A 16378-nucleotide genomic window follows, 5' to 3' on the forward strand; every position below is an offset into this window, starting at 1 on the left:
TTAGATAAAACTTCTTAAATAGAAATTAGACACTTTGGGCAAGTGGCACAATATAGCCTTTTCAGCAAGAAAAACATTCAAGGATCTATACTTTAAAAAATTAATGGATTGTCTTCTTATTTTCTGGTCTTTATTTCAGTTTACTTGTACTTAAGAGAGCTGAACAGCATTTCACTGAACACAGAAGAATAAAAGTTGCACTTCTGAGTTCAAAGCAGAAAGTTTGGAACAGTCAATCTGACAGTTATTGAACTGTACATGTCATGACTAACACATTGAGACATTTTTGTATCTCCAATCTACAGTATTAGAAGTCACCATATGTTTATTTGCCATTAAAAGATGTATTTTTCTTTCTACATTTCCTGGTTTCTTTGAGCTAGCCATCCACAGGTCTTGGCTAACAATGCTGCTAAGCTGAACCTTGTCTGGACTTATTTTGCTTTTGGGCTTCTTGGGCCTTCTCAGTATGCCTGGAAGAACTTCTGGTTATGGTAGAAACATAGCACTGCATAATCAACATTTTAGATACTTTATTAAATTGTTTCATCTGAATTCATATGACATTAATGCACTACTACTGGTTATCAGTTCTTATATTAAGTCCTGACTGCTTAAGGGATGGCAGATCTCAATGCCTGCCCCTGCTCAGCACAGGCACACTCATTTGCTTGCACAGCACTCACAGGGTCACAGAACTTAGTTTAGTCCACAAGGGGGAGTATGAAAGCAGGAACTGTAGGAGAAAGTATCCAAAACTCCAAATTCTACTTGCTGAGCACAGTTCACATCCTTGATTCTACCTTGGAGCAGATATACAGAAGCTGCTTGAGGAAAAAATTGCTGTTGGATGGGGACTGTGTTTTTGGTTTTCCCTTCTTATTGGTCCCTTTCAACTCAGCAGATTCTATCAAAGGTTATTGGTTTAGAGCTGCTACAGTTTGGAGAGGCAAAAATAGCAGCTGGATACTCAAAAACTGCAGTGTGAAATTCTGCATTAGATTCAATAAAAATACTGCACCCAATAAAAATTTTACACTGCTTTAGTTTTAACTTCCTAACTTAACTTAGGTTGAAACTTACTCCAGTGTTTTAGAGGTCCTAGGCATAAAAAATATCACTATACAAAACTTATTTGCAATAAGTTTATTTAAATGCTTTATTTAATTAATTAAAACAAAGCCTACAGTACTTCAGATTATTATTCTCAGAAAGGAGTCTTTTCAATGTTCTGTAATCCATACATTTTGAACTCATGAAACATCATAAAATAAACATATGCACATTTACTTTCAGAGAAATTCAATATGAATACTGTATCTATAGTGCTTCACATTATACACCACTGATCTGCCATCACAGAGGAGATCAAAAATCTGAGATCAAGTCACACAGTACTGAAGAATGCAAGAGAGCTCTTCAATGCTGAAGTTGTTTTAACCTAAAAGGGAGGAAAAAAAGAAGAAAGGTCACACTAAACAGTCACACACCACATTCTTAAACCTTAGTTTCAGACAGAGATCTGAGTTGTATTAGATAAAAACGTTTTCTCACTGATGAGAGACATGCAAATGTGAAGATGCCAAAATAACTGCTTGTACAAATAAATCTATTTTGTGCAAAATGTATAAAAATAAATTTTAACCATTCAGAAATCCAAGTAGTATGAACACACCTATACATAAGTGACACTCAGTCCCAAAGGAATGGAAGGCAGAGTCCTTTCAAATGCCAGTTGGTCCCTGCCCATTGCACTCCACACCTCAACCCAAATCACTCTGCCATTAGATCAGGTGGATGTGATGTTCAACAAATGCCTTGAGACACCTTCTTCAGCTAGTAACAACTATACAGAAACCAACACAGTGACTGCTCCACATGGGACATCTTTGAAGCTGACTGTGAGCTCCACTAGAGACAGTTATGTTTATTCCTACTTTACTTCAAGTATGTGTGCAAAATATTGTGAAATGTGCTTTTCACATTTATGTTAGCACTATCTTCAAGTCTAGTTAAGAAAAATGCAATAATAGCACAGTCCAAATTTAGAAGACATGTACATGACTCAAGCACTGTTCTGCTTGCTTCACTGTCCCTTGCTGAAGCACAGACTAGCTTAAGCATCAGCCACACAACAGATCTATCTGAATGGAATCTTAGCAGACAATGTTTCTTCCAATGTTCCCAAGTAAAGAGAAGCAGATAAATGAAAATATGAGTTTCCACCTGTACTAGTTCAATTTCTAATTCCAATTCAAAATACTTTCCAAAAATATCAGCCATCTTTAATTGTAATGTCCACCAGTTTTGCTAGGCTTGTGTGTGTAGTGATCTTTACCTTAAGAGGTTTCTATTCTAAAATGAATTATCCTCTAGATTAAAATGTATAATATTTGTACTCTTTCCTCACCAAAGTGAGCAATATTTTATCTTCATAAAAAAACTGGCTTATTCACATTTGCTGCAAATAAATCGATGTTTTAGTTATTCACTGTAAAATGTGCAAGTGGTTAAATAACCTTTCTGCTTACCTTCTTAGAAGTTCTTTAGGTGACAAGCCTGTGGTATCCATATCACTAAGGCTGTCACTGCTATCTGTAGTGTCTGAGCTGCTGTCTTTTTCTGATTTTTTATTCTTGTGTTTTCCTTTTTTTTTCTGCTTCTTGTGCTTCTTTTTCTGTAAAAAGAACAGAAATAATCCTTTATCTCCTTGTGAAATACTTGGATTTTTCTGAATGTCAACAAAGAAGTTAATTTCAGTATGGACTCAAAGCTTAAGTGAAACAGAACACTTATCAATGACTCTTTTCCACTACTCAGACTAAGCTTAAAAAAAAAATTGTAAGCCAAAATTCATTTAATCCAACACTCAATTCTCCTTAAAATAGATGTTTCATTACATTTACTTGTATATAAGCCATGAATGCAATTCCCAGAATGTATCTGATACATTCTAAACAGAACATGAAACTACCTACAACCTTGTACCTGTAGTCACATGCATGTATATGGAAAAAGCAGCATCATAGTGAGATAATTTTCTGGCTTCAAAACATTAGAGAAATTCTGTTGATTAAATTCTAGTCCCAGTATATATTTTTTCTAAAACCAAGTTAAAATAATAAAACATTCTGAAAGACAGATCAAAGAATCTAGAAATAAAAAAACAGTATTTAAATTTAATACCTTTTCCTTTTTCCGTTTGCGCTCTTTCTTTGTCTTGTGCCTCTCTCTGATTTTCCTATATTTTTCTTTCCTACTAGGCCCAGGAAAAGTTGCTGGCACCACTGTTTGTTGTTGCCAAGTAGTGCCTAAAGTACAAAGCAAATGCATGAAGAATCAAAAAAAAAAGACAAAAATAGGGTAATTTATTTACTACATTCTGTATTAATTTTAACCTAATGATAATTAAATAAACAAACCCCCTAATTTTAAAAAGGAAGTTACATGTCTAAAACTCCTGCCTGCAACATCCCTATTGTAATTAAATGCCTTCACAATCTGTTAAAAAATGAAATTGCAAGGCTGTCCTATATTTTTACATCCGTTTTTTATCCTTGCCTCAATAGACTTAAAACAAAACTGGTACTCAAGCAAAGAGGTTCTTGTTGGTGGGTCACAGTCTGGCAACAAAACATTTGCTGATGCTTGTTTACATAGCAGACATTTAAGAGATAGATGGCCTATTTACAAATGCTTTTTTTAAAGAGAGATATTATGTATTCTATATACAATTTCGACATTCAGAATTTACATTCTAGATGCTTACAGAACCTACCAGAAGAAAAAGCTGGTGGCAACTTTGGTCCAAATTCCTCTGCTGAATCCAGTTCCTGCTTTGAAGCAGGCAACAAAGAAATACCAGAATCAGCTGTGGCAGTCACAGTCTCTATAAAAAAAAACAAACTTGCAATATCTGAAAGGAAAATAAGAAAATACTTTTTCCAAGAAGTATTGAAGAAAGTTCAAGGAGGCTTTCTAAAAACCTTTAAGTAGGCAGACTGTTATCATCCTCTATCTCTATGGACTGCTTTGGCCAACTGAATAGCTGACATTCTGAAACATGTCAACATACTTGCAGGTTTTTTGTTCCTTTAAATAAAAATTTACATTTTCAACTGTCAAATTATTAATTAAATTACTATCAGTGCTCGTTTGCCTTTTGTAACAGTACTATTTTTCCATTACTCAGAACGAATAAAAAACTCCAAAGAGATGTATAAGGTTCATAAAGACTAAAAATTAAATGTTAACAGAACCAACTTTTACAGTAAGTGAACAAAGTATTTTCATTTTAAGTATGTTTTTACACTAGATGCTTTGTTCCCCCCACTGTATAATAGGCATATTCCATAAGCAGTTTGCTTGTAAAATCTGCACAAAAGGTACACAGCAACGTTAATAATACTGTAACATGCAAAGCCTCATTCAGTGCTGTATTATTTGCATTTTCTACACAACCAGCTCCACCAGTCTTAGATCATCTCCACAGGAGCATAGAATTGTCCTAAATGTCCAAGAATGTGCAATTCAAAAATGAAACTTTTACAAAGTATTTATTCTATGTTGCATAAAAATGAACATCCATTAAGTACTACCTTGTAAATTAGAGGAAGAACTGTCTGGTATGTCAACTTGCTTGGTGGTTTCTGACTGTCTTTCTGAAGTAGTTGGTTGCTGTTCTTCATCACTCTCTTCTTCAGAGGAAGATGATTTTTCATCTGAGGAGCTCACAAAAATGGCCTTAAATAAGTCCATGGGTGGTCGTCCACTTTCTTCCTCCTGATTCTTATCTTCATCAGCTACCTGCTAAACAGCATCATAAACTATATTTAAACACTAAAGACACTAACAATCTCTCTCTGATAAGGAATAATTTCAAGCATGCTGACAGGTATTTATAAAACATCTGGATGGCACAATATCTGTGACATAAACAATCTTAGTCCCAAATAGTAAAGCTCTGAAACACTGAGGAACTAAGCCAGTGTCCTAGAAAGAGTAGTGCAGTTTGTGAAAATAGATCCCCAGCTATTATAAATTAGAATTCATTAATTAAACCTTCAATTATACAATACAAGTTATACAATACTAAATTTAAGCAAAAGGAAAACAAAATACACACTCTCTTCTATGGGAAGGAGAAATAAATATATTCTATGCCTGTGAGAAGAGTGGTGGTAAAGTTATTGAATTTAATTCCCAGACTACTGAGCTAAATTTCTTCTTAAGTTCTACTTCAAGTATAATCAGAGGTAAGCTGCAAACATCTTGCATCCCAGACTTATAACCTCAAAATTCTTCAAAGTGCCATCTTATGGCTTTGCTCATCCTGAGCTGGTTCTTGTGTGAAGTAATTTGTATTAGAACAATTCATATGTTAACCCATCTTATTTCTGGGTTGTCAATGTTTACAGCTACTCCCTTTAAGTTCAAACCCAGTTGTAAACTCACCACAGAGGGAAGACTCTCAGTTGTCCCAGCCCCACATTCCTCTGTTGCTGGCACTGGTGGCTGCTGCTGATTATCTGCTTTTGATCTAGCAAGACTAATGAATTCACTGATGGAATCTTTCTTCTCCTGCTCTTTATCTGACACATCCCATCTTGAAGATTTCTTTGGTTCTAAAACATTCAAAATATTCAAATCACCTGCATGCCACATTGTTCTGCATTTCATGGCCTACTTGATTTTAAATTACTCTCCTTCTTCAGTTTGACATTTTTTAAATCTTTCTAATGAATACTTGACCTATAAATGTCTTTTAGGTAAAAGAAATTAGCTTTGTATCACTAACTTCAGTTTTTATGTCACTGAATTTTTATTTTCAGTTCTTTTGTTTGGGTTTTTTAAATTAAAAAAAATCATGTGGCTAGAAAAAGATGCTTTTTCTGTATTTTTATCTCATGTATAGCTAAATTAATAAAGTAAGAACAAACTTACTGTTGACACTGTTGCTCTCTTGGATCTTTTTGGTTGTTGCTTGAGTTACAGATGTGGTGGGCTCAGGCACAGTTAAGAAATTAAAAACAGAATACTTGTCTCGTTTCACTTTTGGTAAACCCACTATAGAAGAACTAGAGGGAAATAAAATCATTTGCTGATTAATTTTTTTTAACACAGAAAAGTCCTCAAATTAGCTACAACAACTGAAGCCCCTATATTAATCCTTCAAATGCATGCTATTTTATCAGAGGTCACTATATTTCATTATACAAATAAAAACTTTGGGTAATCCTGTATCACCTTATGACACAAGAAAACATCAAGGCAGATTTTCCACAAGCAAATGTAAAACTCAGAATTTATAAAAAGTTTTAAAAAGATAAGTCACAATTATCTTACTCAGGATATGGATCACGAACATTAAATCTTTTACACAGCAGCTTATCAGGATGCCATTCAAATGTGTCTCTTGTGAGTTTGCCAAACATCTTCATCTTCACAGCTGTTTCCTTATCATCAATGTCATTCTGAAAAAGTCATTTACAGGTGATAAGTCACAACTGACTGAACTGTTGTAAGATTTATGAGCAGAACAAATCCATGAATATTTAAATGCTGTTTAACAAATCACTACTCTGTATACACTGAGTGTTTTCAAAAGCTGGTAAACAGAAGGACAACAAACGAGTGACATATCTTGCTAAGAGTTTAAGAACAAGGAGGTCAGGGCTAAAGCAACAACTGCAGCTCCAATGCATTAAAACACTGCAGGCAGCATGTACCTCTTGGTCTCGAGGAACTTCAACTTTATCAACATCATCTTCATACTTGGCCCGTGTGAATCTGGATGCCAGTGTTGAATTGGAGGATCTGTAGAACATGGCAGCACGGCAGAACTCCTCCTGTTCTCTTCCTCGCTCCCACTCTGTCATATTTGGGTCTAAAAAGCGCTCCAGTGTCTCCACTGTAAGATAAAGAGAGAAATGCTCAGCAGAGATGACAGCACACTTTGGGTCAACACTTTTCAAACAAAATATAAGGTAGTAAGCAAGCGTTCTTGCAAGTATTTAATGAGTATTTAGCTTAAGGGTAGTATTAATTTCAACTATGTTAATCCCTGATAAATGGTTGAAGTCTTTCAAGACAGCAAGAATGACAGTATTTGCCAAATGCAAAATCGGTATTTTAAATAATGTTGCTTGTAGAACTGATTTCTTACTCATTGCCCTTTAAAGGATGTTCAAAATAGTTAATGGATTTAACATGTGTTTAAAACAAAAAGTACAACCTAAGGCTTTATCAAATAACTAAAACACAGGAAGAAAGAGTTTAAGCCTGGCTAGGCTTTCTCATAACTTGCTTTATGGTCTATAGTGCCCACTGAAAAATACAGAGGTTGCACACAGGTCTACAGCAACAGGTTCACTTTTTCTCCCAAATAAAAGAGAAATTAACACCAGCAAAGCAAATACACTTACAGTAAAACAGACCTTTAACCAGTCCAGTTATTTCTACATTTCTACATTTTCATCATTATGACTAGGGAGGCACTTACAGTCATAACTGAGAACACTCAATTTTACCCAGGGAAAATCCCAGTCCTGAACAGAAGGACTATGGGTTCAAAGTTCAAGTAGTCTGTCTCAATGTGGTATCCAGAAGAGGCTACTGACCCAGAAAGTATTTATTTTATTTGATATAATGAAAAGGTCTTAAAAAAAAAAAAACAACAAAAAAAATCCCCCAAACCACAATTAAAAAACCTGGGTTTGTTGTTTATCTGTCACTATATGCTTTCTTCTGTCAAGTTTCCCTGGTGCCCATTTTCCCATTTTCTTCTTCCCCAATAGATCCAGTGTACTTCAAAGTTTGAAAAAAACCCAACCCTTTTTTTAAAAGTTTATTTCAAAGCAATTTAACGTCATGGGCTGATGATGAACTCCCTAGACCAATTCCTAGACCAATTTTTCTTACAGAAAAATCACAGTACTGGAGAACTCACCACAAGTGCCAAGTTTAATCTAAGATACATCAAAGATACATCACAGTATCATTTAATAGCAAAACCCTAAACAAAATAGAAGGAGACTGAAACAGCATGAAAAGACATGATGAAGGAGGTTGGATGCTTTTTGGTTTTGACTAAAAGCTCTGCATGTATGCTGTGTTTTTATAGTCAAAAATTTTTCTGAGAAGAACATAAGTGACAGCAGAAGTTTGAGTATCCAAATGACATACAATACAAGCTTTGACAAGGGTGAAATACTTCATTCACTTTAGGGTTCTCTCTTCCCCTGCTGCAAAGGGTATGGGGTTTGATTCTACTGTTACCCAAACATCTTTCTGACTTTATATGATCTATCAGTTTAACTCCTTTAAGAGAAACAAACACAATTAAAAGGCTTGTTCCATTGACCAAAGCTGAAATGTACCTTGGCAAATGAAATAAGGGAAATCCAGGAAATTAAGTAGAACTTCACTTCTGCTACATCATAGAAGTATAAAATGTAATGTCTAAAATCATGACTTGCTGACAACTGAGTAACTGAGCAGTTCTCCTGAAATCAACACGATTAACTATCAGTAAAGATTTCTGTTAACATTAGTCCTGAAAAGAAGTAAAAGGAAAAATGCTGTGGAATCCAGAAAGAGAACTCCGAGCGAATATAAAATGCATTGGGACAAAAAAAAGGGGAGAAGTAAAAAAAATTACTCAAGAAATATTTTACCTTTTTCTCCTTGTTTGAGACTTTTCACAAAATTTTCATATCTTTTTTGTTTTTCTGGATTTTTTGCAAATGGTTTGAAGTCACTAGAACCAGCGTTTGCTAACTGCCCCTCCAACAGCTTTTGCCATTTGAGAGCAGAATCTTCTGGGGGGGCTGACTGGAATCTGCTATTTGCTGGCTGCTGAGACACTACTTTTGCTGACTGCTGAGACTCTACTCTTGCTTTCATTTGTTGTTCAGTTGCTCGTTTCACTTCTTTGAGTCTTTCTCTATCTTTCTCACACAGATATTCCAAAATAGAAGGAGCCGGGCCTAAAGCAGAAAAAAAATGGTAAAAGATAAAGAGAAATGAAAAATTACTAGAGCTATTTCTTCCACTTTAGTAGAGGAAAAATCCCAACTACAAGCACATACATTCAGATAAAATGCTCTAAAGCAGAAATTAGCAATAAAATAGCATATATGGCAAATAAAAATTTGGCCACTATTACACCTTTTATGGTATTTACATATAACTCAATAAAGTTTGCTATTGTAGATACAAATGTGAGCCACAGTTACAAATTATTTTTTTAGCATATTTGCATGTATTTCAGTGAAACATCATTTTTACAGAGAAAAATCATCACAGCCTACTATATTCATAAAAGGCCACAACCCTCCCCAACAAAACACAATCCAACATATACTTTTTGTCTTTAAAATATTTAAGTAAATGAAAATACAGACAGTTATGTCAACAATTCAACTGCTGAGAGGAAACTGAACAATTAAATTGTAACTAGCTATGGTAAACAGATTTGATATATTTATGTTAGAAAACAAGCACTGAAGGCCAGACTAAATTCTTACTGTTCTATAAATAAATATACAAACATGCTTGAAACACAAGCAAAGCTATGGTGATGTGTCTTAATACCTTTCAGCTCAGTCTCTCCTAGCTGCTCCCTCCTCTGAGCTGCATTCAAAGCATGCCTGCTCTGGTGTGTTGGGTCACTCTCAAGTTTCCCAGTTGACTGCTCCAATGCCTTCTGTAAATGGCAGTTTTCATTCCCAGCTATTATCACAGGTCGAAAGTAATGAAATGGTCTGTAATTTCGTGGCAGGCTGGGTGGTGGATAAATCTGTGGGGGGGAAAGGGGAAACAAAACAAAAAACCCACTGAGAGAGAACTTTATATGCAACACTTAAAAATGCGTTTCAGAAAAAGTCAGCTCAACCTAAGAATTCCTCAATTTACATCTCAGCAGCAGAAACAGATAGTACAAGCTACCAAGGCCTTTAGACCCAGCCTCTAAGTGGCATTGTAATATAAACTCTGGGAACAAAAATATTGACAATATATTTACAACTATGAAAGAATGCGAAAATGTGCACATTAAGCAACGGAAACATTAACAAGAGTCTTAGGATATACTGCTTTTATTTGAGAAAATACCTCTTAATATTACTTACTAATTTTTTTAAACTGAAGTCAAATGCTTGAATCAATTAACTGGACTACTGAGTACTTCTGTGCTGCTTTATTTTAACATCTTTCAAAGTGCTTTTCCCATGTTCTTCATTCAAGCTGTTACTTAAAAGGTTATCTCTGTGTTCCCTACATGATGCAATTTTCTATACCACACAAAAAGTCTTCCTCAGAAAGAGGACCCTGTCATACAATTGTTTGTCATTATAATTTATGCAAATACACATGGCATAAATTATGTAAACCTGAAGACTGAACTAAGACATTGTCACCAAAATACCAAAAATGGACAAGGTCTGATTTTTACAGAAAACTGACTGTTACATATGAAAGATCTAGAACCAAAATATGTAATTTCTTTTCTTTTTAAGTTAGATTAAACCATTCCTCCAACTTTATGGCACGTAGCAGTGAATACATTTGCTCAAAGCCAGTACTCAGGCAAAGCTGAAATACCTTCAGGAGTCTTATAAATTTTGGGTTTCTACTGAACAGCCCCCAGTCCTATATTTTTGTTCATTCAGCAATTTTTACTGCTGACCAAAACATTTACTTCTAAGAATAGAGAAACATTGAGAAGCAGTAGAGTCTGCACAGCTCACATGATGAATCATGTCATTCTTAATATATAAAATCTCACTATCTGCTTACCTTGATTGGAGCTGATGGTTTTGATGCCAAGGAAAAACCAGCCAGGATTTTGCCTATATATTTAACCTCTCCTTCAGGCCCTACAAAATGATCACAGAGCTGGTCAATATTTAAAACATGTGTATTAGGCATTTTTTTTCTGAATATTTTCCATATGTCACCATTTATTATTAATCATAATTGCAGTTTGCCTTCACCATCTTTCATTTAAAATTAAAGGTTCTGATTTTGGTTAGTATTATACAACTGAGAACTGCTACCAGAGTGATTGCTGCAGGCTGAACATGGCTTCTAGTGAAGGAACAGTATCCATACTGTGCACAGCTAACAACATCAGTGCCATTAATGTGTACAACTTATGTGAACATGTACTCCAGAAATTATGATAATATTCCATGCACTTGCACAGCACAGTAAAAATAAAGTGGTACCAAGACACCAAAAATTATCTGAAAATACAGAAGTTTATCTAAAAAAAAGTACCTTTTAAGTGCCAGGTCATATTTTGTAACTGTGATTGACAACCACTTGTTTTTTTCAGTGAAACTGAATGCTGTAGCTCACAAAGCAGCACATACTCTCCTTTTGTTAGGGTTTAATATACACTAGGATTAATGGAGAACTTTGGAAATTATTTCCATAATTGAACATCTCAATATAGAAGGAAGACTGGTTGAATTTTCATATACCAAGGTTGAAAATTAAAATACATAACAAACAGAGACTATAATTATTTTTTTCCCCACCCATATTACACTTGCTCTTTAAAGAGAACCACAGTTCTTACTTTTCTTGGATTTGTATTGTTTTGGTGCTGTCCAGCCATACAAGCCATCTCCAGGCTCCTCATCCTTAAGAACTGTATCATATTTTGACAATGCGTCAGTTGCATAAATATCATCATCTTCTTCCTCTAAAGCTCCTACACCGAAAGCCTAAAATACATATTTTAAATGAGAACTCAAAAGTGGGAAAATACTTCTAAGTCATATATTAGAACACATCTACATGGCTATCTATCCATCTATATAAAACCTACAGCACAAAAAAAAAAAAAAGAAAAAAAAAAAAAAAGAAAAAAAGAAAAAATTAAAAAAAAAAAAAGTATTTATATATTTATGGAAAAATGTACAGTTTCACCACAGAAAAAAACCCCACACCTCAGTGAGCACAAATCAAACACATTCCATTCCCTTGGCAAGGAGGGACAGCAAGTTTGGTGTGTACAAGACAAGGACAGCAAACTAGTTCCACCAAAATAACTTGTGCAATCTAAGAGCAGGTTAAGTTCTCAAAAGAAAAAAAATATGTCAGTCAGAAGGGAAATTAAACAAGCAGAATTCTCAGAAAATACAAACTGACAGAGCTTCTAGATAAGAACTACAGATACCCTGCAGCAACACAAAACCTCTCTAGCTGACAGAAACAGCCTTCCTGAAAGTATAATAGACAAAAATTACGAACTAAAAACATACTGAATATTAACTTCATGTAATCAAAGTAACACAGAACATTTTTCTGTCCAGCTACTCAGAGTTAGGTAGTTTTTATAGTTGCATTTTATAGTCTCAGTAAGTGAAGGCATTTGAAAGTTCTAAGGATTTTTCCACATCTTCAATGTAAGTTTTAAAAAAATCCTATTCTCAAACCACACTTAACATTTCTTACAATAATACTACAATGACCAGGAGCTTTTCACTTAAGAAAAAACAAAATAGATGTGGATTTTTCTGCACTGATCATAAAACACATTAAAGAATGTCCTTACCTGACCTGTAATACCTAGTTTTCTTCCTTTACTGTGTCTCAGATCACCAAGTAAATTGCTTGTTTCTTCAGAACCACCTGTGAAAAGATTCAGGTGCTCTCTTCCAGATGCACCAAACAAAGCTTGTGAGGGGTCCAAACCCTTGTAGCCAAGCCCATGGACATTATCTTTGGGAGTCAAGTCTACAGGCATTACATCCTTTGGTGCAAATGTCACATTCTCTGGCTGGTACTCATCCTCTTCATCCTTGGACAAAATAAAAGTCTGTAAGAGCAAGTAGGACGAAAAGTTCTGTATGTTGAGCTTCTACCACATTCAGTTAACACGAGCAAGTTTACATTTCCTGAAATGTGTATGAACTATACCTGCTAGATATTAAAACCTTTCTTCACATTAAGCATAGACAGTAATTATAAACACTTTTAAGATTTGAAACTTCATTTTAAAATACTGTTCGAGGACATTAAAGAATTTAATTTTGGTTTCTTTTATCTGTTACCACATATTCTTACATAAGTCAACAGACTACTTTTGCCTGTTCAATACCTCAGAACCCTCAGACATTCCAGGTGGTAATGCACAGCCATATATTTTCACTGTAGGATCTGTAAGAGACATCATAACATCATATTACATTAATTAAAAAAGAGTTTAAAATCAACTTTCTAATCAGTCTATGAATGTTAACTTTCTACTAACAAGAAAGTTAATTAGCTCAGGAACTTCCTTGAACTTACCAGGCTTCTGTCTGCATGGCTTTCTTTTGACTCGTGGTCCAATTCCTTGTCCTTCTTTCCAGCCCATTTTTCGTAACAGTTCAACTCCAACTGTTATTCTAAAAAGAAAACAACAGGAAACAAACCCCAAAATTACTTCAAACCACACCTTTATTATTTGTTGATAAATAATGTACACGTGTAATATTTGAACTTCTGGTTTTATATCCTGCTTCAAAATAAAATCTGAATATGTCAGTTTTTGCATAAACACTACCTTCCAGTTTATAGATGTTTACTTGGTACAAGTCTGCACATTCAAACAAAAATCCAGGTGGAGGCCACTTAGGAAATGTAACACTGCAGGATCTTCCAGTCTCACAATTACCATGGTCTAACATTACTTCTCTAGGCAATACAACACTTCTAAGTGAAAGGAATGGTTTGGCAAACTTTTATGTCAATTTACTTACTTAGATGGTCCTATTAAATCATCAAATGCAGTGGTTCCTGGAATGGGAGCAACTACTCCTGCAATCTGTCTGGCTTTCTCCTTTATTCTGTCTTTAGCTTTAGATGCATATTCATCTGTAGTTGTAATATCTTTTGGTGCTATCCCAAATTCACTAAGATCCTGGAAATATACACAAAATGAAAACATTTAGATTAAGCATCCTTCAAATTCTTACTGTAATAGCAAAATAATGGAAATGGCATATGACTTTCATATTTGCTAATTTTCTCAAGTCACTTATAAAGCTGTTTTTGCAAGAACTTTAGTGGAAATATCTTACACAGTTTCAAAAGTATTTACATTTTCTCATAAAGTAAATAGATTGAGTTCTGGTTTTATTTTTTAATACTGACATTACAGGAATTTCTTAAGTGAACCTATGAATAGTAGAATAACACTGTATACAAGAAGGAATTTCAAGGTTACTTCAATTTTTGCTGCCATGACAACTAGTTACACAAGTTTTCACTTCCTTTCTAAATTTACCTCTTCATCCATAAAGTCTTCTGGTCCAAAAGTGGTTCTATCTGCTCTCTTCTGCCGTGATGATACAAAAGCTGAAGGTGTCCATCCTTTAGAGAAGTTAGATATTTAAGTAAGGTACTTAAGCCAACATAGTATTCAAAAACATTTCAAACATTTCAACCTTACATCTTAAGGATACATCAAAGGAATATCTGTAAAATCACAGTCCAAAAACTTAAGGAGAAATAACTGAAATTGCAAGACTATTTCAACTATTCACAGTATTAAGGAATAGAAGGAACAAAAATGCTTAATGACAGTTAATTTTTTTTTTCACTAACATGACAATATGATTCTCAATTTAACCATTCCCAGAAGACAGGAAAATACCTAACCTTCCTTTGTCCCAACAGTGTTAAAGTATCCAGCAGAAAAGCCACCAGTAAACGCGCCATGGAAACGCTGGTATCGTCCCTTTGCATCTTTAACAGTCTGTTCTTGAAGAGGAACTGGCCTTTTAATTCGTTCACCTACAATCAAATAAATCAGAAATAAGACACAGCTGCACACGAAGGAGCAACTTCCTACCTCCTCCAGAAGCTGTTTCTTCTGTGCAAGTAAGAACAGGGTCAAACACTAGCCACCGTGAGGTGGAAATCATCAGCAGTTTACATTTATTTCTACTCTATTGTAACTATTCATAATTGATGTATATTGGTAAGGAAAAGCATGAAGCGTTCACATCAAAATCCTTAATTCTACTGACTTCTGAGAACGTTGGATTTTTTCATGTGAAAGGAAAGTCTTAGTTTTTAAGTATGCAAGACCTTTGTCAGGATTTCTTCACTAATTGCTTGAGAAATTAGACATCAAAAGTGTCTAAACTGAAACAAAACATTTACCCCTTTTAAACAATATTTATTTAATAAAGCGGGAGTCACAACCGTACATTAGTCCTTCAACGACGCCTTATGCATCTCATCAATATAAGCATCTGGCTGTCAGATTAGCGCACTGCGTACACTTGGACTGTTATATTTGAACTTTTTTTTTTTTTTTTTTTTTTGAGGGGCTGGGGGAAAGGACAGGAGCAAAGACCAGCAGCCAGCTCCACCCAGGCGCACGCCGCGGGGTGCCACAGCCGCCAGCAGGTGCGGTGCCGCGAAGGCCTTTCGGCACTCCGCTGGGCCCCATCCTCCCGCAGGGCAGCACGGCTGCGGAGAAGGGCCCACGGCCCGCGGCAGCAGGAGGAAGGGAGGCAGATCTGCGCTGCGCCCGCAGCTCCCCACAGGAAGGGCGGGAGAGCGCTCAGCGCGAACCGCACCGAATCGCGCAGGCCATCGCGATACCCAGCCTCTCGTGCCGAGCCGCTCTCCGCCGCTCGCCACAACGCATTGACAGAGAAACGGAGAAGGAGCGGACAAAGCTCCCGGCGGTCCCTTACCCTCCTGCAAGGGCTGCAGCGCGCTTCCATAGCTCACCAAGTCCTCCTCGCTGTCGCTGCTCTCTACCGCCGCCATCTTACACGACGGTGGCCGCGCGGGACATGACGGCGTCACAGGAGGGAGGCGGAGCGGCCGGAACCCCGCCCCGAGTCCGGCACCTCCGGGAGCGTTCCGCGGGGAACCGGCACCCGACACCTCCCGCCCCCGGGAGCACCTCCCGCCTCCGGGAGCGCTCCGCGGGGAACCGGCACCCGACACCTCCCGCCTCCGGGAGCACCTCCCGCCTCCGGGAGCGCTCCGCGGGGAACCGGCACCCGACACCTCCCGCCTCCGGGAGCACCTCCCGCCTCCGGGAGCGCTCCGCGGGGAACCGGCACCCGACACCTCCCGCCTCCGGGAGCACCTCCCGCCTCCGGGAGCGCTCCGCGGGGAACAGGCTCCCTGCACCTCCCGCCTCCAGGAGCGCTCCGTGAGGCACCAGCACCTCCCGCCTGCGGGAGCGCTCCGTGAGGCACCAGCACCTCCCGCCTGCGGGAGCGCTCCATGGGGGACCGGCACCCGGCATCTCCCGCCTCCGGGAGCGCTCCGTGAGGCACCAGCACCTCCCGCCTCCGGGAGCGCTCCGTGGGGCAGCGGCACCCGGCATCTCCCGCCTCCGGGAGCGCTCCGCGGG

General features: G+C 37.2%; 1 protein-coding gene across 3 annotated transcripts; it reads right to left on the reverse strand.

Annotated features, from left to right (window-relative positions):
- Nucleotides 1-1147: 1147 nt before the first annotated feature.
- GPATCH1 (G-patch domain containing 1) lies at nucleotides 1148-16037 on the reverse strand. Of its 3 annotated transcripts, XM_079315926.1 has the most exons (21): nucleotides 15920-16037; nucleotides 15705-15863; nucleotides 14656-14790; nucleotides 14282-14367; nucleotides 13755-13915; nucleotides 13303-13400; nucleotides 13112-13170; nucleotides 12566-12811; nucleotides 11585-11732; nucleotides 10798-10877; nucleotides 9595-9799; nucleotides 8676-8987; nucleotides 6729-6910; nucleotides 6346-6473; nucleotides 5944-6077; nucleotides 5455-5624; nucleotides 4599-4809; nucleotides 3779-3889; nucleotides 3187-3311; nucleotides 2532-2677; nucleotides 1148-1441 (listed from the first exon to the last, which is right to left on the reverse strand). In XM_079315926.1, exons 2-21 carry the CDS (start codon nucleotides 15778-15780, stop codon nucleotides 1420-1422), a joined length of 2835 nt encoding a protein of 944 aa, XP_079172052.1. In that variant the 5' UTR covers nucleotides 15781-15863; nucleotides 15920-16037; the 3' UTR covers nucleotides 1148-1419. The 3 variants fall into 3 exon arrangements, with proteins under 3 accessions (XP_079172052.1, XP_079172051.1, XP_079172050.1); XM_079315925.1 differs by lacking the exon at nucleotides 15920-16037 and having other exon boundaries at nucleotides 4599-4806; nucleotides 15705-15851; XM_079315924.1 differs by lacking the exon at nucleotides 15920-16037 and having other exon boundaries at nucleotides 15705-15851.
- Nucleotides 16038-16378: the final 341 nt, after the last annotated feature.

Source organism: Erithacus rubecula (assembly GCF_903797595.1).
Source record: "Erithacus rubecula genome assembly, chromosome: 12".
In the NCBI taxonomy this organism is placed as follows: Eukaryota; Metazoa; Chordata; class Aves; order Passeriformes; family Muscicapidae; genus Erithacus; species Erithacus rubecula.

Excerpts from the sequence above, each read along its gene's own strand:
- GPATCH1 (XM_079315926.1), bottom strand. The coding sequence starts at position 15,780 with ATGGCGGCGGTAGAGAGCAGCGACAGCGAGGAGGACTTGGTGAGCTAT. Across the intron at positions 6,474-6,728 it reads AAGTTCCTCGAGACCAAGAG|AATGACATTGATGATAAGGA; the intron begins GTACATGCTGCC and ends TGACTTTTTCAG. Across the intron at positions 3,312-3,778 it reads GCCACCAGCTTTTTCTTCTG|GCACTACTTGGCAACAACAA; the intron begins GTAGGTTCTGTA and ends TTTGTACTTTAG.